Source organism: Cibotium barometz, chromosome 12, assembly GCF_041138505.1.
Source record: "Cibotium barometz isolate CiBa-2024 chromosome 12, ASM4113850v1, whole genome shotgun sequence".
Taxonomy (NCBI): domain Eukaryota; kingdom Viridiplantae; phylum Streptophyta; class Polypodiopsida; order Cyatheales; family Cibotiaceae; genus Cibotium; species Cibotium barometz.
In genome coordinates, this window is record NC_141057.1 from 36,178,031 (window position 1) to 36,204,236 (window position 26,206).

General features: G+C 46.5%; 1 protein-coding gene across 2 annotated transcripts in view; it reads left to right on the forward strand.

Moving 5' to 3' along the window:
* The first annotated feature begins 1,866 nt into the window (after positions 1-1,866).
* The window catches only part of LOC147633360 (mitochondrial metalloendopeptidase OMA1-like), a 40,335-nt gene continuing 15,995 nt past the window's right edge, over positions 1,867-26,206 (forward strand). Inside the window, exon 1 of one of the 2 annotated variants that reach the window (XM_086806430.1) lies at positions 1,867-2,455. In XM_086806430.1, the coding sequence (XP_086662556.1) occupies positions 1,961-2,455 (495 nt within the window). In that variant the 5' untranslated portion in view covers positions 1,867-1,960. The remainder of the gene's footprint in view (positions 2,456-26,206) is intronic. The other variant, XM_086806429.1, reaches the window with a different exon arrangement.

The window sequence follows — 26,206 nt, forward strand, 5'->3', positions numbered from 1 at the left end:
GGTGTCATCCAAATGCGGGCTTCCAACCCAAAACTTGTATTGGTAAAATGCCGACATGCGACAAGATTACAAAGGGATCACAAGAGTGATGAGAGAAAATAACTTGTGGGTATCCGGCACGGGATCCCTTGCCCACAAGCCGTCTTGTATCTAAACGAAGGTAGGAGAGGTCAGGCTAGGCCACATTACTCCACCTCAAGGTACTCCCATATAGATGCAAAGAATTCGGGGCGTCCAAGCATACCTCGAGAGCACCATGTGAGGCCGGATAGAAATCCCTAAAATCTCACGCCTCACACTCTCCACCTCCAATGCAATCCTCGACGTAGCATGCTGCGTATTGTGTGGCAGTCTACAGAGCCACTATAGACTACATGTTATCAATCCTTGCTCTCTACGCAGTTATGGCTTTAACACCTCCGCCAATGAGATTGTGCTCCTTTATGCCCCACCCTAATGGGTTGTTGGAATGAGAAAGCCTTGACAGCATGGTTGCCCTTGATAGTGCAACTCGTCACACGAACGCTAACAGCCACATATACAAAAGAAAATCCAATGAAATATGTACAGGTACATGACACAAAGAAAAAAAATCCCCAAAATCAAGTCTTTCTAATTATGTCTTTTAGAAAAACCAATAAAACCTTAGAAATCAATCCTTATTTCTTTTCTCCTCCCGAACAAATTAATTAATGCAAAAAAACATTTCGAACCTTAGAAATCAACCCTTTTGTCTTTTCTCCTCCCAAACAAATTAATTAATGCGAAAAAAACATTTTGGGTACCTAACGCTTTTTTGAAGTGTGATATTAACACTTTTTTTTGAAGTGTCTATTAATTAGTTGCCCGCTTGTTTCAGTGGGCACCTACAATTTACAATGACATCTCCCCGTGCTCTCCATGTGCTTAGCGTCCATTGCCTATGCTCACAACCTCTCCACCGCCTACACTCTCCCCCTCTCCTCCACCTCCTATGCAATCCTCAGCGTAGCACCACCTTGTTGGGTTGCTGGAACGAATAGAGAAAGAGAAACAAACAGCACATGGCTTGTCACGAACGCTAACACAGAGAGAGAGAGAGCATGTCTGCCCTCGATAGTGCAACTTGTCTCATGAACGTTAACAGTCATGTATACAAAAAAAAAATCCAGCGAAATATGTACGGGTACATGACACGAAGAAAAAAATCCCCAAAATCAAGTCTGTCTAATACGGGCAACTAATTAATAGACACTTCAAAAAAAGCGTTAATATCACACTTCAAAAAAAGTGTTAATATCACACTTCAAAAAAGCGTTAATTATTGATGTGGTATATTCAGTGAGCACCGACGTGGCATTAATTAAATAATGCCTACTGTAAGGCTACCCCTGCAATTTACACCGATGTCTCCCGCCCACTGCCCTACGCTCTCCCCCTCTCCTCCACGTCCAATGCAATCCTCGGCGTAGCACGCTGCATACTGTGTGGCAGTGTACAGAGCCACCATAGACTACAGGTTATTAGTTATGGCTTTAACATCTTCGCCAATGACTGTGCTCCTTCACGCCCACCCTGCTGGGTTGCTGGAACGAACAGAGAGAGAGAAACAAACAAGGCATGGCTTGTCACGAACGCTAATAGAGAAAGAGAGAGAGAGCATGGTTGCCCTCGATAGTGCAACTCGTCCATGAATGCTAAACAGCCATGTATATGAAAGAAAATCCAGCAAAATATGTACGGGTACATGACACGAAAAAATAAATCCCCAGAATCAAGTCTTTCTAATTACGTCTTAAAAAAAAAACCAATAAAATTCTCCCGAACTAATTAATTAATGCGAAAAAAACATTTTGGGTACATATGCACTCAAAAATCTTTTTTTTCATTAATTAGTTAATTTACCACGAACTGGTGTAAATAAACTTTGCCCTCTTCGCACGCATATTCCGCTCTTCTTTCACATCGGAAAATCTGAGAGATGTCGCGGGGCTTGCGGAAGCATTTCTTCAAGCTTCTTTCTTCTGCAAAAACAGCTTCATCAGAGACAGCCAAAAAGTTTTCATCTGGCGCAGGCTTCTTCTCCTCAGCTGCAGCCAGGGAGTCTGCGAATCCTAGATTAAGGGAATCGGCAAACTTTAGATTTGCTGGCTTCGCGGTGCTCACAAGGCAGTTTGCAAACATTAATGGCGGTTTTAACAGGATAGTGCCCTCGAAGGGCCTTAGGGTTTCGCAAGGGTGCCGCTTCTACCATGTGGACTCGCGCGGCTATGAGCATTTCCAGAGAAGGGGATTCGGAGCTCCCCATGGGAAAAACAGAGCCAGAATGTACACCATCATCCTCATCACTGTAGGTGGCTTCTGTACCCTCATCTATGCCTCCCATCAAGAGATCGTGCCCTACACCTACCGCAAACACACTGTACTCATCCCCCCTGACTTCGAAGCCAAGCTAGTGGAAAATCAATTTGAAGCTGTAAGTGTCTATATATCTTCTGATATTCATTTTCCATTATCTTATTTCTTGATTTTCGTTGGGATAACAGAGGATATTATAGTTTTCCTTTATAGTTTTCGTGCTTAATTACTTTGTGGCTAAACACACATATACACACACACACACACAAAAAGAAAGGAAGGAAGGAAGGAAGGAAGGAAGAAAAAAGCACGGGTGCACATAAATACCATACATACATTTTACATACACATACATATATACAATACATACGTTTTATACATACATTTTACATACACATACATATATACATTACATACGTTTCATACATTCATATATTAGTATATTACATACATACATGGTTACAGTACTTACTTACTTACTTACTTACTTACTTACTTACTTACTTACTTACTTACTTACTTACTTACTTACATACATACATACATACATACATACATACATACATACATACATATATATATATATATATATAGAGAGAGAGAGAGAGAGAGAGAGAGAGAGAGAGAGAGAGAGAGATTTTATTAACGTTTTCCAAAAGACCGAACTTGGCCTATGAGACAAATCGGTGTACCTGTAGGGGGTATCCTCTGTCATCCCAACAAAATGAACTAAAAAGCTGAATCTGGGTGTGCAATAAGTACAATGAGTGGGGGAGGTACTACTAGGAGAATGCAAAGCTATATGCATGGAGTATACAATCATGATATGCAACCTAGCTAGCTCCATCCTGTACCAAACTGGGGGTATAAAATGGTATACATCAATGAAGGGGGTGTCCACAGCTCCCGGGGTGTCCACAGCTCCCGGGGTGTCCACAGCTCCCTGAAGAACATGCCTGGGTCTGCTCTGAAGCGAGCCAGTCGCTCCGCACCCTCTCTGTGAAACTGAGCTCTGATCTCTGTCATCTCTGAAACCGATCCCATCAAGTGGGAATAGACTCCGTTGGACACCCACACGCGTAATAGCACAACTTAATATCACAATTTGGAATGGACAACTTAACAACTACTGAATTTTGAAATAAAATGAAATAGATGGACACCAGCATTGGGGCCGGAACGGGCCGACCCCCCCCTCAATATATGATATATTATTGGGAGTATTTAACAAATACAATGCTCCATGGGTTCAATGAACCAGATGATGTCCATGTACAAAATGAATACAGTACCAAACAAGAGGCTCGAAGTAGATGTTCGAAGGAGAGCGACCACTTGAGTGGTCCAATCTCTACGGTCCTGTGCCTTCACTAGACTCCGCGGAGAGTGCCACACTGGTGTTCCAAGACCATGCACAAACAGGTGCTCTTGTACTAATGCCTGGCTCTCCCGATCTCAGCACCTTTGGACCGTGGTTCTCCAAAAGCTTGGACTACCCGGCACTGAACGGGTGTTAGCTGGAGAGAGAATTCTTTATCAGATTTACAACAAAGTTCTTTACTTTAAATTTGAATGCACTTACTTGTAGCTCGCAGATGGAAGACCAATACCCGAAAGTGTCTGTGTGCAGCTACTAGTGGTAGACACCAAGACACAGCAGCCTGTCGAGGAGGATGAGGGGTAGCTGCTTGTGGAAAAGGTGTAGCCTATCTGAAGAAGGAAGATGTCGCCTATGTAAAGGAGAACGACCACCTGCTGTGTAGGACACAGCCGCCTTCTGTGGAGGAGGAGGAGGAGTAGTAGTAGCCTATCTGAAGAGGAGCCGCCTGGCTGCAGAGCACAGCCTGCTGGAGAGAACTCACAACCGCCTGCAAGTGGTGATGTGCAGCCTGCTGGAGATGGAGCGCACAGTCGCCACCAAGTGGTGATGCGTAGCCTTACTGGAGATGGAGCGCACAGCTGCTATGCTGAGTAGGCAGTCGCCTGCTAGAGGATGGCACACAGCCGTCGGTAGGAGTGGGCAGCTGGCTGGAGAACAGGCGCAGCCACCTGCATAGGGCATAGCCGCCTGAGGAGATGGATGAGCAGCCGTCAGCCTGTGGTGTAGCCGCTTGATGGATAGGAGACGCATGGCTGCAGCCTGTGCCGCCTGTAGTGCAGAGAGAACAGCCACCCGCTGGAGGTGAGCACACAGTCGCTTGCAAGAGGCAGCGTAGCTTGCTGGAGGAGGGGCATTCGCAGCCTGAGAGGAGCAGAAGCGCAGCCTGATGAGAGGAGGAGGCGCAGCAGTTCTGAAGTGGAGGAGGCTCCAATTTGCAGAGCACAGCCGTCGCTTGTATGCAGAACACAGCCGCCTATGGAGTCGCTTAGCAGCCAGTCTGAAGAGGAAAAGTAGCGCAACCTAAAGAGGCGTGGAGGAATAGAGTTGCCGGCTGCTGAGGTGGTGGAGATGGAAGCGTACGATCGTGTGTGTCCAGAGCAGAAGGGTGGTCGCCATCTTTTGAAGGTGTTGGAGGGGAGCTCCACGACCACAGCCGGCCGGCTCCCCAAGTTTGCATGGGGGCGGCGAGCTTCATAGTGTGGTGTGGGTAGGTGGTCATGCACCCACCCCCACACACACAAAAGGTTAAGTGTGGCTCCCCACCTTGGCCCATATGTGGGTGCCCACTTTTAATGAAATGTGAACATACAACCTTATAAAATAAAAGGTTAGAATTAAAACTTATTACACCAACAAGTGCAATACACTTACCACCTGTTCACATGCAACAAAACTCGCCAGAAGACAGAGCAAACTTCAGGACTCACTGGCGGGCGTCCCCGCTCAATAAGTAACACGTCAAGTAGGCAAACACAAAAATACAAGTCATGCGAAAACAGTTTCAAACATGCAAAACATGAGTGCATGTGCAAATAGTATCATGGACATATCTCCCGTTCATGGAACAAGTACAAAAATATCTGTCGAGCACAAAAATGGCTCGACATAAAACATAAATCGTGGTCTTCCATGGAGTGATAGTCCCATAGGTAAAACACAGTTCCAGGCACGAGCCTCCCTATGGAGTGACAATCCCATAGGCGAGACGGCACAAATACTGGCTCTTCCATGGAGTGACAATCCCATGGATAGAACACAGTCCAGGTCATACACGGGTGGCACCAGTTTGGCTCCCATCCGTACGACACCATCCTGCTAACACACGGGTGGCACCAGTCTGGCTCCCGTCCATGTTAAGCAAAAATACTGGCCTCTGCACATGAGACACCGGCCTGGCCTCAAGTGAACGAGACACAAATCTGGAGATGGACCAAATGGTCGGTCAATTGGTGACAATCTCTCTCTGGTATAGGCGTGGTGTCCGAAAGCCAGGTGTCCTCCGTCTCCTGCGGGCTCTGAGTGTCTCTGCTCTCTGGAGAGTAATTCCCTGCCGTGTAGGGGCTGGGAGTGGGATGGATCTCTGAAAAAATGTAGTGACTCAGACACTAATACAATATCATCAGCATAAAGCATAATATGTACTGAGGTACTTGCTAAATCAACTCCATCTCCGCCTCCCCGTGTGATGAAGTCAGCCACCTCATCAATGTATAACCCAAATAGCGTGGGGGAAAGTGGGCATCCTTGCTTCACACCAATGGTGCTGGCAATAGTCTCGGACATACCTCCTGGACATCTGACTCGCCCAAAAACCTGTTCATATAATGCATAGATGCCCCATGTCTTATTTGCGGGTATGCCAAGAGACTGCAGGCGCTGAAAGAGCCTCTCTCGTGGTACTGTGTCAAATGCCTTGCGGAAATCCACAAAGTAGCAATAGAGCTTTCTCTTCCTCACTCTGGCCTGATCAATTATACATCTCAAAGTGAATACATGGTCAGTGGTAGAGAAAGCTCTCCTGAAGCCTGCATGCCCTGATGAGCGTAAACCTGCTCGCTCAGCATATAAGCTAAGCTCTCGCTCCAACACTGCACCATAGAGTTTGGCAGACACGTGGCCAACCATAACCGTCCTGTAGTTGCTCGGATCGAGCATATCCCTTGTTTTGTGAATTGGCACAATGGTGTGCATCGTCCACTCCGTAGGCAAACCCTCTGCTAGGGCCCTGTTAAACAGGTGTGCAAGAAAAGGAGCCAAAGAATCTACTGCATATATGAGATGCTCACCCTGCAGGCCCATATGGTCGGCGGCCCGTCCATGCTGTAGGCGGCGGATAGCTTCCTTTACCATCGAGTGGGTAAAGAAGCTAGCTGTGGTAGGTCGAGGCTCCTGTGGCTGAGGTATAGGTGGCTGCTGTGGGGCGTGGTATAGGCCCTCTGCATGTGTGCCATGTCTGTGGGTCTGCAATAGGTGTCGGTGTCCGGGGCTCTCTGAAGTGCCGCCATGAGATAGGGCTATCTCTACTCATGAAGAAATGAAAGATCTCTAGCTCCTGTATTCTGCGAAGGCCCGCCTTTTGCGGCGAGTAAGTCTCCTCATCTCTCTCCTCGACTCCTGCTCTGGGATGGTTCCCAAGGCTCTCTGTATGCGGAGCCGTGAGTATAGGGCTCTGCACTCGTCATCATATCATCTGTTCTGGGGCATAGTCCTAGATCTCGCAGGCTCTCCTGAGTGGACATGATGTGGGAAGCTCTGGGAGTGATGCCAGCTGGGCTGTAATGGTATCCATAGGTGCCAGGGGATCCATGAGTAGGAGTCCTTCCTCTACTCTGCCAGTGTATATGTCTGCCATGTCATGTGTGAAGTAGATGGTAGTGTGTGGCGTCGGTATGTGAGGGGTTGGTGATACTGGTGATCCGGCTAGTGAAAGTGCCAAGTATGTATGAACTGCCTCAATAGGACGAGGTGGAATGGAGAATGAGGTGACAAGCTGTGATGCCTCCAAAGATCCCATAATGTAGTCTACCACCGTGCCTCCGGTCCGTGTATGACCCCCATGTGGGAAGCATGTCAGCCCTCCTGATCCCGGCCAGTGTAGCATCCCGTTATAAATAACGAGACGATGCCTGGCTCCCAACTCTAGTAAGTGGTCTCCATAATGTCCTCTGTCTGGTCCAGTGTCCTCTGATGCCCGACTAGCCTCTATCTCCTCTGGATCCACAGGGTGGAGGATCTCCATGTCATCATAGTCATACACCTCACACTGTCTGCTCTGTGTGTGGGCATTGAAGTCGCTCGTAAGAAATACTTCCCCTAGTGTAGAATAATGCATAATCTCCTCTGACAGACTAGTGTATGGCGAGGCTCCTGTCTCCTCCTCCTGTGGCATGTCCTCTGTAATGACATAGGAGGATCCTGATGGAGGAATGTAACATAGGGCTATGTATATAACCCTGTCCTGTGAGAGCTGTAAGCTGATCCACACGTATCTGGCCTGTGGATCCTATGCTACCACTCTTAGTCTCCCCTGTAGCTCCCGTCTGAATAGAACTGCCACTCCCCCCCGACCCTCTCGAGGTACCCTGGCGTGTGGTCCTCCTGTATGCTGACTCCCACTGGAATCCCTCTACTTGAGGTAGCCCTCTCTCTGGGCTCTGATGTGTCTCTGTCAGAAGTATGATCTCTCCCCACCATAACATGCTCCAGTCGTCCAGGCTACCCATAGCGAACCATTACAATTCCATACTGCCGTGTGTATCTCTGTCAGTGGCCTGGTCCGTGTCCCATAGGCCCCAAACCGCTAATCCATGGGCCGGCCATCAGTGATGACTCGACCATCTCGATAGAAGGCCTTCTTGCCTTCTCTCCTCGCGTGTAAGACTCGTGGCATGCAAGCTCTCCTATGCTCAAGCTGCATCCTCGTGGGATCATCATCCCGTGTAAGACTCGTGGCATGCAAGCTCTCCTATGCTCAAGCTGCATCCTCGTGAGATCATCATCCAAGAAAATAGGAGCTCCCTCTAAACCTCGTAGTATGACGCTCTTCCTCATGAAGGTGACCCTCACCGTCTCTCCTGCAAACTGTAAGATGAGGGCTTGCTTGGGTGTTGAGTCTTTCCCGGCTCTCCATGCTTTGGTGAAGGGGAGAGGGTCCTCTTCCCTGTAGCCGAGCTTCATGCATAGAAGCTGTCCATCTTTCTCGGGAGTGGAGTCGGGTGTCTCGGCTATACCTGTGACTGAATGTTGAGGCGGCGGGCATGCCTCATCTTCTCCTCCTCAATGGTGGTGTGAATGATTTGGTGTTCTTCCCTTTGAGTCTCCTCCCTCACTTCTTTACGGATGTTCTTCTTCACCACCTCAACCCATCCTGACTGCTTGGCTTCGAGTTTTCCCTCCATGTCCTTTGTGATCTCCTTGGAGATCTCTTCTTTGATGGCCGTGAGTGTTGTCATTGATCTCCCCTTCTTCCTTCTCAGTATTCTTGATGGCTACCGGTTCCACTTTCAATGCACTCACCTCCTCCTTGAGTGCCGTGTTCTCTTGTTCAAGGTCCGTGACCCGTGCTTCGAGAGCCATGATGTGCCGGTGTAGTTTGTTCTCCACCTCATTGAGGTTGGAATCGGATGTCTTCTTGTTCTCCTTGATTAGTGCCTTCATTGCCGTCTCGAGGGCCTCGAGTTTCTCTTGGAGACTTGGGGCCATTCCTCCATATTACTTTGCAGTCCTTCCCACAGGCAGGGAGGAGAGAGAGAGAGAGAGTTATGTTGTTGCCTTGGGGGCCTAGGGTGGGTGGGGAAAGCGTGGCACTGAGCCTAGCGGAGAGGGAGGCGGGCCAGCATAGCGAGGCGGCGGCGAACAGTGAAGCGAATCAGTGAGGTGGAATCACAAGGCCTATCGGAGAGGAAGGTGGCGGCGAACGAATCAGCGAGGCGGAATTGGCGACGAATGAGAGAGAGAGAGAGAGAGAGAGAGAGAGAGAGAGAGAGAGAGAGAGAGAATAATTAACGTTAATAGAAGGCCAAAATGACCTATGAGACCCAATACATAACATAAAGACCATGTTGGTCTTGAGCTAAATTTGTTGTCTAATAAAAGAAAACATTCTACTAATCAACTAGTAGATTTGCAATGCCAAGCATCACTTATAGTCACCAATCATATGTTTGGTTTTTGTTCTAGTTTTGGGTTGCACTTATGAAAATCCTCAATGAGAGCTCTACGCTCATCATAGATTGTCCCCCGTCTTGGATTTATGCTGCATTCTTATGATTGAATTACATTGGGACTCATTTTTCTATTCATTAAGTTTGTTTGATTGTTTTAGAAGCCCATTCTATAATTGATTATATCATGATCACCTTGTTATGAAACTTTGGCAAATACTAGCTCGCATTTAATATTTAGCACGGCTTAATGTAGTTGATACCTCCTCGTCTCCACCCATGTACCATCCTTAGTAAACCGCCCATATGGATATGAAGAGCCTTCAATGGCCCTGGTTCATTTTCCTTAATTTCGGCTATGACTTTGGAATTGATGTTTTCTCTCAAATCTTTCTTAACCTCTAAATGCTACTAATGGTCTCATGCTAGTCTTGCTTCATCTCTTCTTTTACTTTCGTAACAATTTTATTCGCAAAAGACGAGGATGTGGAAAGAAAAAGCTCATACTAAACTACACACCAAGAAGGATGATGGTTTTCTTCTATTAGTAGGTACTCGTCGTGTACTTGCTCTTGTGACTTCTCAATCGCGGTCGTGGATTGCGGATAGCGGTGCTACTGCTCACATGACACCCCATCGAGATTGGTTCGAGGACTTCACTACCAAGACAGGTGAGATCACTTTGGGTGATTCTTCTTCCGTGCCAGTGCATGGACATGGCACCATCCCCATCTTCCGCTCCTCCGAGGACAAGAGGTACTTCTCTGACGTTCAGTATATTCTAGATTTGGCATTTAACCTTTTGTCAGTGAGTGCTCTTACAGCTCAGGGTGCGGAGGTGATCTCTCGTTATGAGATAACCATTCGTGAGATAAGGAGACTGGTAGCATCTTGGCTCAGGGAGTTCAAGATAGTGGTTTGTACAAGTTGACTGCTTTGCTTTCTTCTGGTTCTTCTTTAGCCCTTTGGCATGCTCGGTTTGGCCATTTGAGCTATCAGCTTCTACAGCGAGCTTCGAAGGATGGGTTGGTTGAGGGTTTACTGATCATTGAGGCTCCATCTTTTGTTTGTTCCTGTTGTTTACAAGGGAAGCATCACCGAGCCGCCTTTCTGAAGGGAACGACACAGATCTTCGACATCACTTGCTCTTGTTCATGCAGACTTATGTGGTCCTATGTTCGCCCCACAGTGTGCCTCTTCTCATTTTTATGCTAAGTGAATAGTATGTTAAGTTGTCCAAACTCGACACTTTAAGAGACTTGTTAATGTGAACAAAGTAGTGAGAAAGCCCCATTGTTTGTCCGGGCTCATTACAGCCAACCTATGATGGTGACAACTCCTCACACATTGGTGGGATTACTTTACTTTTTCATGTTTTTGCATATGCCTTATGATCTTCCATCGAAATTGTACTACCCGATATGTACTATTTTAGTCGCATGTGCCCATGTTGGCCCCCCAATGCATCCAAAGGGGTAATCATAGACAAATCATAGCACCTTCAAAAAGCCAAGCACCCCCGTGCACATAAATGGTGCCATCCTTGTGATAGCTTCAGATCAAGGACATTCTCCAACAACATAAGAGTACTCAACCACATGATGTGCACATAGATAGTATGTTGCTATGTCAACAATGTTGGCACATAACTCCCCCATGAGGATGACTTCAAGGCTTTTGTAAGAGGAAGAGTTCTTTGCTTCTTCATCCCGCTTCTTCTTGTGACATTGGGGCGATTTATGACCCTTCTTGCCACAATAATGACACTCAATGTCCTTGTTTTTAGAAGATCTGCTTTTGTCTTTTTCTTTATCCTTGTCGTTATCCTTGGAGTTCTTGTCAGAACCCCCTTTCCCTTTCTTCTGTTAATTCTTCCCTTTATCTCGTGTAGCCAAAGCTCCCTTAGAACCACCAGAGGTGCCAGTCCGCTCCTCAAAGTGAGACTCAATTTGCATAATGGAGGGGAGAACTTCCTCCCAAGTAACTAGAACAGGACCAGGAGAAGAAACAAGAGACTGAAAATAAACATCAAACCTCTCTCGAAGCTTGGAGAGAAGCTGAATAGCCATATCCTCTGTAGAGATATCCTTGCCACAAACAGCAAGCTCGTCTCGAAGATCTTTCATCTTCGAGATGAAAGCAGATAAAGACGGAAAGGCAGAAATTGACAAGTTCATAAGTTGTTTTTCCAAAGCCAAAATCCGTCCCGGAGACTTAATCTCGTAAAGATCTCCAAATGCCTTCCAAACTTCATGTGCAGCGTTTGCTGTACGCACATGAGAGAGAACAGAATCCTGACAATTCAACATCAGAAAAGAGAAAACACGATGATCATTTGTCTGCCAAATATCAATCTGTGCCTGAGCCATACCACCGGAAGCAAGGGTGGGAGGGGTGGCATTGGCAAGTGTAACAAGCCAATCCCAGAGATCCACGCCACGCAAGGGTGATTTCACCTTCACCTTCCACAAAGTGTAGTTGGAACCATCCAACTTTGCAGACTCAGAGAACATATGAAGTGTAGTCGGGGCAGCCATCACAAGAACTTGGGCCCAATCTCAGAACGAAATGCACAATCTTGGAAGGAGTGTCCACCATAGGTACCAGAAGCCACCAATCCTCAACTCAGAACACCAAAAACTGCAAAGCCACTTGTAGGGAAGAAAACGCAGCGAAACAGATGCTGCAGCCCTGAAAAGGATCAGCCGACAGTTGAAAAAGGGGGATCTCAGAGATCAAACCAGTGAGGGAAGACCTGAATTTGCAGTGGAGAGGTGCTGGAAGAAGCCAGCCGACCAGCAGTAGATCTGAGAAGAAAATGCAGATGTGAAGGTGCTGAAAACTGAGGCAGATCTGGGGCAGAAAGTTGAGGCAGATCTGGGGCAGAAAGTGGAAGCCAGCAAGTAGGGGATGATGTCTAACATATGGTACAAAAAGGTTTCTTATGAATGTACATGGCTGAGCCCCTTGGTCATCTCCAAAGGGGTTGACCTCTGGTCCTACATACTCTTCTACTGATAACTTCTATGATGGACTGATGAATGAATGACTTAGAATGATGAATAATGATTGAATGTATTTATATATGCTAGGAGTGCTAGTCGGCCAGTAGAGTAGAGGCTGTCGGCTAGGTCCGGACAAGTATTCATGATGTTTTCTTGACTTTAAATGCTGCGCTTTGTCTCCTTTTTGTTGTCCTCCACATGGCTGCTGTCGATTGGCTGCATAGGATCCCATGTTGGGTGCTGCTGACTGTCGAAAGGGTCCCATGCTCTGCCTATGATTGTGAAGCTTCGGCTCAAAAATCACAATACAATTCAAAGAGAATAGAATTTGCACAAATATTCGAGGCAGTAAGAGAACAACTCTGTATATAATTAAGAAAGTTCTTACAACAATTTGATATGAAGTACTCTTGGAAAAAAGAGCTCAAACCACCCGACCATCCCCGAGCTATCTCACTTGTACTCGCACTCGCACTCTTCTTCTATTTTCTCTAAGTTCCTCTTCTTTCCACAAAAACCCAAAAGTAGCCTTTTTTGGGCTTTCTTGAACCGAATGCCATATTTTTGGCGATGTAGTCCCTTTTTGGAAAAGCGTGTTCGGGAAGCCGCCTTCACACACGGACATCATTCATTCCCATGAGATTACATTAAAAGACCGAGAAAACGGCCCTTTCTCATGGTGCCGCTCGTGTCTCGGTGACCCGATGAGGATGCTCAATAGCTCATCTCGAATGTTCCATCCTTCTCTTCGACTTTGTATTTGTTCGTTCGAGGCTAAATCTTTGTCCTTGACCTCCGTTTAGGATCTGCAATGTCTCGATACGAAAACCAAGGCACACTTTTAGCACAAAACCACTCAAAAACCACTTTGGAGTCACCAAATGGACGTGAAAAGATGCGAATCACAAAATTTTCACTCGAGCAAAGTTGTTCTATGTACAAAATGGAAAAACTCTCTCTCACAAAACTTCTCTTGATTCCACCTCTAGCCTAATAAAAAATCACCCATGAAAATGGCAACTACCTGAAAATGACCAAAACCAAAAAAATTTCTTGCAACACAAAATTTTGTCAAAACACGTTAGATGTCCTAACAAAGCATTCTACACACTTTCTACAACATGAATTTTTGAAAATTTTTTATACAAAATTATGAAGTGTCACAATGATGCTTATTTTGTTGGTTAAGCTGTTGAAGATGATGATGTTGATGTTGATGATGATGATGATGATGAGGCTAATATTGATGGTAATTATGCTACTGGTGATGACCTAAATGCTGACTTAATTGTTGATTAATCAAGGATTAATGATGTTCATGCTAAGGTTTATGAAAGAGTACACAGAGCGGAAGCAAAGGGGCACTAGAGTGTGCTGAATAGAGAGTGCAAGAGAGAGAGAGAGAGATGGAGCAACTATGCTGAATATACTAAAGCAAAACAATCCCAAGCAAGAGACACAAGAAGTCTCATAAGTGAGGGAGCAAAATATGTACAAGACCGAATGAAAAGTGAGAGGCCAGTCCCACCTGGGGTTAGTGCTGGCCGACTGGGGCTGAATATGCTGGCCGACTAGAGCAGAAGAGTTGGCCGACTGGTAAAATACCAATGGGTTGGGAAAAATCCTAGAAAAATATGGAAAAAAAGGTTGGCCAGCCCACAATCAAGGGCCATACAAAAGGGACCAAAAGGACACTAGAAATGGCCAGAAACTGGGGATGAATGTGCTAACACCCCCTCTCAGCACTAGATGCTGAACAAACTCCGAGAAGCCGAAGATGAGGAGCCAAGGAAGCCTGAGAAACCGGTTTGGTGAACAAATCTGCTTCATTCTCCACTGAAGGACAATACTCCAAACGCAAATCTCCAGCAAGAACCCGTTCACGAACATAGTGATACTGCATCTCAATGTGTTTCGTACGAGCATGAAACACAGGGTTCTTGGCGATGGTGATGCAACTCTGATTGTCACACCAAAGACGAGTAGATCTGGTAGGAGGATAGCCGAGCTCCTCCAATAATCTTCGCAACCATATCGCCTCACATGGAGCATAACAAACCGCACGGTACTCCACCTCTGTAGAGGAAAGCGCCACAGTAGGCTGCTTTTTACTGCTCCATGAAATGGCTCTAGACCCGAGTGTAAAAACACAACTAGTGGTCGAACGCCGAGTATCTGGATCTCCAGCCCAATCTGAATCAGACCATCCAACAAGAGTGCAACCTTGGCCATAGAAGATGCCAAAGTCTAGAGTGCCACGCAAGTACCGAAGAACTCTGAGAGCACACCGCCAATGCTACTGACGGGGTTTGGATGAGAAAGAACTTAATAAATTGACTGTGAAACATATGTCCAATCGAGAGTAGGTCAACCAAACCAAACAACCGACGAGAACCCGATACTGTCCCTAATCAATCCCAGAAGAAGCATCAAGTAGAGAAAGCTTCTCACTAATATCCATAGGAGAAGATACTGGTCTGCATCCAATCATCTGAAATCTGTCGAGAATCTCCCGTGTGTACTTCTGCTGAGAGAAGAAAATGCCCTTCGAGGTTTGCCAAATCTCAAAGCCGAGAAAATAATGCAGAAGGCCAAGATCCGTCATCTCAAACTCTGTCTCCAAAGCATCCATGACAGAACGGATCCTCACAGAATAAGAACGTTTAAAGATGAGGTCATCAACATAGAACACAATGATAACAATCAACCCCCTCTCAAGGAGGATATAGAGGTTCGAATCTGCATGAGAACGGCGCAAGCCGAGCTTCTGAAAGAACTCATCAATACGCTGGTACCAAGCCCACGGAGCCTGCTTCAGACCATATAAAGCCTTCTTTAGCCGGTACACCTTATCCTGTTTGCCTTGATGTCCATCTGGAAAACGGGCCATCTATGATGCCCTGCAAGAGCAAGAACGGTGCGAATGGTAGTCATCCGGGCCGTCGGAGCGAAGGTCTCATCGAAGTCGACTCCAGGGCACCGAGTATAACCCTTGGCAACCAACCTCGCCTTGTGCTTGTCCAAGCTGCCATCAGCTCGAAACTTCGATTTGAAGATCCAACGCACACCAATCACTTTATGCTGCAGTGGCCTAGGCACCAAAATCCAAGTGCCATTCCGTTCAATAGCATCCAGCTTTGCTTGCATAGCACGATGCCAAGGCTCATGTGAAAAAGCCTCGTCCACAGAAGTGGGATCAGAAGGACCATTAATGATAGAGGACATAAGAGCATAATTAACAAACATGTTTCCCTGTAACTCTGGAAGAACGTCGGAGAGAACCAGACGGAGGAGCTGAAGGAAGCTCACGTAACCCAGAATCACGAACTATTTGATAATACCATCCAGGCACAGATCTGCTCGAACTCACTGGAGGAGGAGCAGAGTCATCATCATCTGACTGAGAATCCACAGCTAGAGGCGGAACAGAAGCAGCGGGAGGAGGAGAAGGCGGAGACGGAGGTGGAGGAAGAAGGTCCCCTCCCCCCCCCCCCCCCTCTGAAGATGTAGGAGTCTCGTTGAACACTACATCACGGCTCACAACAACTTTGCCGGCCTGAGGATCATAAAGATGATATGCCTTGGACACAGTGTTGTATCCGAGAAAAGTCATGTACTGAGACTTCGAGTCCAACTTGGAGCGATGCTTTTATTGGGAAGAGCAGCAGTAGGAGACTTGTTTTGAATGTAGACAGCAGTGGAAGCCGCCTCAGCCCAGAAACGTCGAGGTGATGAAGAATGCTCAAGCATAGCACGGGCCATCTCCATAATTGTCATGTGCACATATGCCCATGGACAAGTTCCTTAGCTAGTCCAGCAGGGGCAGCCAGAAAAGGACCAGAGTTTAGAGCATGCTACAGTTTTGGGGCCAAGGTTGGACTTGGAGAAGGACGTGGATACTCTGTCGGCTGCATGACTTGGTGCTGTCGGCTGCATACAGGTGTTGTCGGCTGTACTAGAGGGGCAAGGCGGCTGCAGGCGCTCCAGAGGACAGGGTGGCAGTTGGCGCATCACGATCAAAGAAGAACACCAGTCGGGCAACGCTGAAGGGGCATTTGAAGCATAAATGACTGGCTGACCAGCAGTCGGCCAGTATACCAAGTGTCCAAGACCACTATAAAAGGCACAGTGCTCATAGATAGAACTATTCAATCCTCTAGGGATTGAGTCCCTTAGGGTCCAAGATGGGACCAAAATTTTGGTGTTTATCACCCTTTTATGAAGATAGCCTAGGGTTGTAGAAGAGTACCTTTTTGTACTATAGTAATATACTGAATTTCCAGCACATCACTCTCTCTACTCTCTCTTCATGTGTGCGTTTTGCATCAGATGGTTTCCAATGGTGTTTAGGGCTGAAAGAAGACCCCCAGAGCTTCCGCGTGTTAAAATAATGGTCCTATTCTTCCTCTTTGCAACTCCATTCTGTGATGGAGTATGTGTTGTAGTAAGTTGTCTCCGAATGCCATGGGTCTTGCAATATTGCTGAAACTCTTGGGATGTAAACTCACTCCCTTTGTCGGTCCTGAGAGCCTTGACCGAATGACCGGTCTCTTTTTCCACCTCAACTCTCCAATCACAGAAGTGCTGAAAAGCCTCATCCTTGGTCTTCATAAAGAAAACCCAAGTATATGTGGAAAAATCATCCACCATCACGAGCATGTACAACGCCTTACTCAAAGACGCGGTACTCATAGGACCACATAAGTCTGCATGAATGAGAGCAAGTGATGTCGAAGATCTGTGTGTCGCCTCCTTCGGAAAGGCGGCTCGGTGTTGCTTCCCCTGTAAACAAGAGGAACAAGCAGAAGATGGAGCCTTGATGGTCGGTAAACCCTCAACCAACCCATCCTTCGAAGTGAAAGAGTGCACAGAGCGGAAGCAAAGGGGCACTAGAGTGTGCTGAATAGAGAGTGCAAGAGAGAGAGAGATATGGAGCAACTATGCTGAATGTACTGAAGCAAAAGTCCGAAGCAAGAGACACAGATAGTCTCATAAGTGAGGGAGCAAAATATGTACAAGACTGAATGAGAAATGAGAGGCCAGCACCACCTATTTATAGGTGAGGTATGCTGGCCGACTGGTAAAATACCAAAACAGCTGGGAAAAATCCTAGAAAAATACGAAAAAAAGGGGTGGCTAGCTCACAATCAAGGGCCATACAAAAGGGACCAAATGGGCAGAAACTGGGGATGAATGTGCTAACACCCCCTCTCAGCACCAGATGCTGAACATACTCCGAGAAGCCGAAGAAGTCGTCCTCTGTCAAAGACAAAAGAATGCAGCAACAACAGGTACTAGGAAAGCTCCACAAGCAATCTCCACAGCAATTCAGCTACAAAAGCAATAGAACAAGCTGCCACGTACACTGCTTTTCTAGAAGAGAACAACCATGTAGGTTGCGTCGTGTTGCTCAAAATATTGGTGCCAAACCCAAATGAAAACACAGTGTCACAGGAATCCCTAGAAGCCTGAAGCTCCAAGAAGATAATACCCTCAAAAGAAATAGAGTCCATCTGCTCCAACTCTGTACCAAGAGTAGCCAAATGCTCTACAATAGCACCCTCCTTGAAGGTCGGCATTGCCAGATGTAAGAACTCAACTGGCCCCTCTGAAAACTGATGTCGGGACTCCCCAGGCCCAACCAAATCCAAATCCCAATCCTTCAATCCCTAGAAGTACCAGTGTACCTCAGGCATAGTCACGGACACACTTGACCACAATCCAAAATCGTCACATAGAGTAAGGGAAAGAGGAACATTCACTGTAGTGGTAACTGAAGTAGTAGTAGCCTCCTCAATAGGATCACATAGCGTAGAAGCAGGCTCCTCCATAGAAGGCAAAGGGACTAGCAACACATCCTGGTCACTGGTTGACGAAGAAAGAATCAGAGGCGAAGCAATAGGAGAAAAATCCCCCTCAGAAGCTGTGAGCAAAGATAGCCCGCTGTCTTCCTCAAAAACATTACCAGAGATATCATCTTGGCAAGGAGAAGTATGCACAGAAACTGAAGGCAAGGCAATAGGAGAAACAAACTCCTCAAATGCAATGAGCAAAACTAGCCCACTTTCCTTCGTTGCAGGAACATCTCCAAAAGAAGTATCCACAAGATCACTGGCTGCATAGCACCCAGAAGTAGGAACCATCTGTGATCACTGGCATCACCATACAGGTCACAAAGCAACTGCCACACAGAGAAAGTAGAAGCATCATCAGGAGCATAGATGAAGTGTCAAAGAACCGAATCCTGACAATTCAGGAGGAGAAAGCCATAGATCTGTCCGTCAGTCTTCCTCCACCGACACACATCCTCCACAGAGGCAAGGTCTGGCAAGCACCGATTCTTGTACGAGAGAAACTCCAGCAAACCATACTTCCTGAGAATAGAAGTAACCTGCACCTTCCATGACTGAAAGTTACCACCATCCAACTTGTTTGCCTCATCTAGGAAATAACAAGAGAGTGGTACATGAGCCAAATCTGAAGCTGTCATCATTGATCCAATCAATAGGACCAACCCTCACAAGATAAAACTGTCCAAATTAGAAAACGCTGATATAGGGCCCTTCCTCCCACCAAAACGCTTCAAGAGGTTGGACAGCACCTGAAAATATCCTCCTGTAGCAAAAAACACAGAAGCTTTTGTCGACTGTACCTCCAACCTTGAGGTCACCAGAAGAGAACCAAAAAATGCAGATTTGATATAGAGAGGAAAGGCAGCCACACAGGGCCTGGGAATATGCTGTAAGAGGGTGCAAGAGGGAAAGGCATCAACAAGGACTGTAGCTTGGGCTCTCCTCAAGAAAACGCACAATCTCTGAAGAAGTGTCCTCCACAGGTACCAAGTGTGCCACCAAATCCCGAACACCACAAACCCCCTCTGCAAAAGGGAATGACCACCGGAGAGGAACACGCAGCCAGAAGAGGGCTGCTGTCCTGAAAAAACAGGCGGCCTATAAACTCCACGTGGAATGAAACGCTGATCAGAAAATTACCTGATGGCTGCAAGCGATGAAGCCAATCTGAAGAGAAAGTGATCAGCAGGTGCTGTCTAGAAAACGCAGCAACAAAGAGGCAGCACATGCGGAAGCTCTGGGGGTCTTCTTTCAGCCCTAAACACCACTGAGAACATGCTGATGCAAAAAACACAGACAGAAGGGAGAGTAGAGAGAGAGAGAGAGAGAGAAATACTGGAAATTTAGTATATTCCTATGGTACAAAAAGGTACCTAACTCTGCAGCCCTAGGCTGCCTTCATACAAAAGGTGAACATCACCCAAAATCTAGTCCCTACTTGGACCCTAAGGACCCAACTCTTATGGAGTTGAATGAATCATTGAGGAGCACCTCTTGCCTATTTAGAGTCTTCTTGAAATACTTGGCATATTGGCCGACTGCTGGTCGGCCAGTGTACAGTACAATAAATGCTTTTAAATATTGTCCGACTGGGCTTCTTCATGTGTCATGATGCGCCTGCAGCCCACCTCGTCCTCTGGCTCAACCGACCACCCTGTAAGCAGTCGACAGCAGTTCCTGTACAGTCGACAGCTCTCGTCTCAGCCGACTATCCTTTCTTGCATTCTAACGCAGTTGACAGGTCATCCTTCAATGCCTTCCATGCCCCTGCTCCAAGTCTCACACTGCCAAACAGCACTCTGTGCTCCATGTCCTAATTCTAATGGTCTTTTTCTTGGCTGCCCCTTCTAGAATATCTCTGAGAATGTCCATGGCATTTCATGCACATGACATTGCAAATGTGAGAAAAACGCAGAGGAGAGGGTGCTGAAAATAGGGCTGAATCTGGGGCAGCAGAGGAGTCGCTGAACCGGGAGCGATGATACCATGAAAGAGTGGACCAAGCGGAAGCAAAGGGGCACTAGAGTGTGCTGAATAGAGAGTGCAAGAGAGAGAGAGATATGGAGCAACTATGCTGAATATACTGAAGCAAAACAGTCCCAAGCAAGAGACATAGATAGTCTCGTAAGTGAGGGAGCAAAATATGTACAATCTGAATGAGAAATGAGAGGCCAGCACCACCTATTTATAGTTGAGGTATGTTGGCCGACTAGGAATGCATATGTGCTGGCTGACTGGTAAAATACCAAAATAGCTAGGAAAAATCCTAGAAAAATATGGAAAAAAGAGGTGGCCAGCCCACAATCAAGGGCCATACAAAAGGGACCAAATGGGCACCAGAAATGGGCAGAAAATGGGGATGAATGTGCTAACACGAAGCTCGCTGTAGAAGCTGATAGCTCAAATGGCCAAACCGAGCATGCCAAAGAGCAGAAGAAGGCACTAGAAGAAAGTAGAGCGATCAACTTGTACAGACCACTAGAGCGATCAACTTGTACAGACCACTATTCTGGACTCCCTGAGCCAAGATGCTACCAGTCGCCTTATCACGAATGGTAATGTCATAACGAGAAAAGATCACCTTGGCACCCTGAGCTGTAAGAGCACTCACTGACAAAAGGTTAAAAGCCAAATCTGGAATATAGAGGATGTCAGAGAAGTACCTCTTGTCCTCAGAAGAGCGGAAGATGGGGATGGTGCCATGACCATGTACTGGCACGGAAGAAGAATCACCCAAAGTGATGTCGCCCAACCTGGCAATGAAGTCCTCGAACCAATCTCGATGGGGTGTCATGTGAGCAGTAGCACCGCTATCCACAATCCACGACCGTGACTGAGAAGTCACAAGAGCAAGTATACGACGAGTACCTGCTAATAGAAGGATGCCATCATCCTTCTTGGTCTGAGACACCGCTATAGAGGGAGAGTTCTTTGCTGCTTCATCCCGCTTCTTCTTGTGACATTGGGGTGATTTATGACCCTTCTTGCCACAATAATGACATTCAATGTCCTTGTTCTAGAAGATTTGATGTTGTCTTTATCCTTGTCGGAATCCTTGGAGTTCTTGTCAGAACCCCCTTTCCCTTTCTTTTGTTCATTCTTCCGTTTATCTCGCGTTGCCAAAGCTCCATCAGGGCCACCAGAGGTGCTAGTCCGCTCCTCAAAGTGAGACTCAATCTGCATATTGGAGGGGAGAACTTCCTCCCACGTAACTGGAACAGGACGAGGAGAAGAAACAAGAGACTGAAAATATGCATCAAACCTCTCTGGAAGCTTGGAGAGAAGCCGAATAGCCATGTCCTCTGTAGAGATGTCCTCGCCACAAACAACAAGCTCGTCCCGAAGATCTTTCATCTTCGAGATGAAAGCAGATAAAGATGGAAAGACAGAAACTGATAAGTTCATAAGTTGCTTTTCCAACTCCAAAATCCGACCTGGAGATTTAATCTCGTAGAGATCTGCAAAAGCCTTCCAAACTTCATGTGCAGCATCTGCTGTACGCACATGAGAGAACAAAATCCTAGAGATATGCAAAAGCCTTCCAAACTTCATGTGCAGCATCTGCTGTACGCACATGTGAGAGAACAGAATCCTGACAGTTCAACATCAGACAGGAGAAAACGCGATGATCATTCGCCTGCCAAGTATCAATATGTGCCTGAGTCACACCACCGGAAGCAAGGGTGGGAGGGGTGGCATTGGCTGGAGAAACAAGCCAATCCGAAAGATCCACGCCACGTAAGGCTGATTTCACCTTCACCTTCCACAGGGTGTAGTTGGAACCATCCAACTTTGCAGACTCAGAGAACATATGAAAAGAAGTCGGAGCAGCCATCACAAAAGCTTGGGCTCAATCTTAGAAATATGCACAATCTCAAAAGAAGAAGTGTCCTCCACAGGTACCAAGGGTGCCACCAAAGCCTGAAACACCACAAACCCCCTCTGCAAAAGGGAATGACCACCGGAGAGGTAAAACGCAGCCAGGAAAGGGCTGCTGTCCTGAAAAAACAGGCCGACTATGTCCAAACTCCACGTGAAATGAAACGCTGATCAGAAAATTTCCTGATGGCTGCAAGCGATGAAGCCAATCTGAAGAGGAAGTGATCAGCAGATGCTGTCCAGAAAACGCAGCAACAAAGAGGCTGCAAATCTGAGAAAAACGCAGAGGAGAGGGTGCTGAAAATAGGGCTGAATCTAGGGCAGCAGAGGATTCGCTGAACCGGGAGTGATGATACCATGAAAGAGTGCACAGAGTAGAAGCAAAGGGGCACTAGAGTGTGCCGTATAGAGAGTGCAGGAGAGAGAGAGAGATATGGAACAACTATGCTGAGTATACTGAAGCAAAACAGTCCCAAGCAAGAGACACAAGAAGTCTCATAAGTGAGGGAGCAAAATATGTACAAGACTGAATGAAAAGTGAGAGGCTAGCCGCACCTATTTATAGGTGGGTAGTGCTGGCCGACTGGGGCTGAATATGCTGGCCGACTGGAGCAGAGGAGATGGCCGACTGGTAAAATACCAAATGGGTTGGGAAAAATCCTAGAAAAATATGGAAAAAAGGGGTGGCCAGCCCACAATCAAGGGCCATACAAAAGGGACCAAAAGGACACCAAAAATGGGCAGAAACTGGGGATGAATGTGCTAACAGTTTAGCCATGGCACGGGCGTGCACGTGACATCCCCTCTTGCTAAACTTGATGACGTGGTGGACACTCTGTCATCCTTCCTTCTTGGACTAGTGACTCTGACTTTGACTTTGACTTGCTACTTTAATTGACTTTGACTTTGACTGATATTTTTGTCGAACACCTTCCACTTCTGATCTCCACTTCCAAGTCTTGTTGAAGAACTGAAGTCTGAGTATCTGTTCCTCTGTTGTCCCCGTGTTCGCTATCCCTTTCCCTTAACTCAGTGGTGGGTTACCTGCCGGAACTAATCATGCCTGTCGCCAAGCATTTGGAATTGATGTGAGAGCTTAATGATGTACTGGTTATGCGTACATACCCTCAGGGAATGCTTTCTCTAGCTTCGATGTTGCAAACCACTCCATTTGCCACCGTGTGTGTTGCTTTCTTTTGCTGGAATTGTGCACCATCCTTGGGACTTTGCTTAGTGGGCTGAGCCTGAATGCTCTGATATCAATGTTGCATGTGCGGTAGCCTTTGTTGTACTAATCCACAACCCTAAGCCTGATTAAGAACAAGATGCTGAATAAACATGATTAAGACAAAGGAGAGAGAAGAAGAGAGATTGGTCTCAGGTTTTTTGTGTATTTAATATGGTACAAAAAGGTTGCTTATGAATGTACATGGCTGAGGCTCTTGGTCAGCTCCAAAGGGGTTGACCTTTGGCCCTACATACACTTTTACTGGTAACTTCTATGATGGATAGATGAATGAATGACTTATGAGTGCTGAATAATGACCGAACGTATTTATATATGCGGGGAGTGCTGGTCGGCCAGTAGCAAGTAGCAGAGACTGTTGGCCAGGTCTGGACAAGTATTCATGATGGTTTCTTGACTTTAAATGCTGTGCTTTGCCCCCCTTTCTGCTGGCCTCCACATGGCTGCTGTCGACTGGCTGCATAGGACCCCATGCTGGCTGCTGCTGGCTGCCCACAGGTGCTTATGCTGCTGAAGATGATGATGATGATGCTGATGATGATGAGGCTGCTGATGCTAATACTGATGGTAATTATGCTACTGCTGATGACCTAAATGCTGACTTAACTGATGATTAATCAGGGACTAATGATGTCCATGCTGAGGTTTAGCCATGGCACGGGCGTGCATGTGATAGACACCAGCTTCAATCTGTTTTGCTGGTTTCCGTGTGAATGAAACACAAAAAACTGAATTTTAGTGTTTTTGGCAGCATATTAGGGTTTCTAACAGCTGGTCGTACAGCTATGTACATATCTGTACTGGCCATACAGATTCCATACAAGAGTCCGTATAGGTGTGTAGGAGATTGTGATGGTGATTGGGCGCAAGGGAGCAAGGAAAAGAGGTCCTTCCTTCCAAGCCACTCAGCAGTCAAAAGAGGATATAGTACCCAAGTCACTAGACAAAGGTCTTTAATAGTCTACCATACTGGCAATAGCCTAGTCATACTAGTTTGCTTTCCATCATTTTTATGTGACACTTGTCACTCTGAGTTTTTCCCTCTCGGCATAAGTATGGCATACAAGGCCAGGTGATCAAATCTAATTGTATAGGTCTTGACATTCAAGAGCTTCTTCAACCAAGCCTATGTAGTTGTCACATGCGCAGAAGCTTTGTGTCTTCATTCAGTACCAAACACCTTTCATAGGAACACATAGATGCAAAACGCAAAGAAGAGATGGATAAAAGAGAGACATAGCTGTATTTTCAGTATATTCATATAGTACAAAAAGGTACATAGTTCTTGGCAGCCCTAGGCATGCCCATGAAAAGGTAGCAAACACCTAATATATGACCTCAAGGGTCCTATGTCTAGACCTAGCCTCAAGTAAGGGAAGATGATCCAAAGGTTCTTTGGCAAAGCCTTTTATAGGCCTCAAGAGAAGTCCACAACTGGCCGACCTGTTGGCCAGTAGAAAAGTCGTACAAAAATCCATATGCTACTGACGATGCCTGTAGTTTCCTAAGCAACCTGCCGACTAGTTCTTGTACCCTTACGATACCTTAGCAAGTTTAGTAGAGGGGGATGTCATGTGCAGGCTTAACCTAGGGCTATTTCCTGAAAGGTAGGAGATAAAGAACTAGTTTTGGAACCTGATTTTGGAGTATGTGCTGCTTGAGTGGGCAGGGAAAGACTTGTGGAGAACATAGGAGGGTTGTCGACCAGCGCAAGAAGGGAATATTCTCCTGTCGGACTCGGTTCTCTCTCTCTCTCTCTCTCTCTCTTCTCTCTCTTCTGTATGCGTTTTGCATCAGCATATTCCAAGATGGTATTTAGGGCTGAAAGAAGACTCCCGGAGCTTCTGCATGTGACAAGCTGTGTGAAGACACCCTCAGTTGACAAATAGCAATCCTCATGGTGTGGGACATGTGTCTGTGGAGATAACTAGGCCTCTCAGTGAAACCATCCCTAGAGACCCTTAGGAAATGCTCTGTGCGGAAGTGAAGCTTTGCAAAAAGCTTGGCGTAGGGATATCCATGTCTGGTGCGTATGAAGTCTAGCTAGATCTAGACGGATGATGCGGTTGATCTTCTGCGGTGAGAGATCAAGAAAGGGAGAGTCCAAGCTGTACTCAAAGGGAGAGAGGCAGTCCATCTTCTTCCAGCTGTCTAGAGGACTGCAAGGGCAATCGTGGGAGGCGATGTTTATATAGTGTGTAGATGTGCTATATTATGTATGTGACTGCGTGGAACAAGGCATCCACGACGAGAGGGGCTGATCCGAACTCAGCCAATACTACGGCATGTGACACTGATGGCTTTCTCTTGATCACGCGTGAGAGCATCATAACGTACAATTTCTCCACTCGGAGGAAAACTCCAGCAACAAAGGTAAGCATCATACACATCACTATCCAAAGATGTCTCTCATCAGTCGATGGCGGATATCCTCAATGTCCTCCATGGTGAGTACTCTGACTGGACGTCTCCCATGCCGTATTAACGTCTACTAGAGGCCGAACTCGACCTATGAGACAAATCAATGTACAACTGTCAATGTCTTGTGGATGTCTAGAAAAAAAAGAACAAAATGAACATGAAATAAACTATGAAAGTACTGAGCTAGTGGGGGGGTGTGATGGATGGAGCACTACTGCTAGAGGCTCAATATGCAACCTATATGCGTAGGGTATACAAGAATGCAATGCAGATCTGTCTAGCTCCAACCAGTACCATAATGGGGGTGTAATATGTGATACATAGGCGATGGTGAGTCAAAAATACCTCGGAGCATGATCTCCGGGTGTGAGTGTAAGTGAGCTACCCGCTCCTGGATATGGTGCTAATGTCGAGTCCGTATC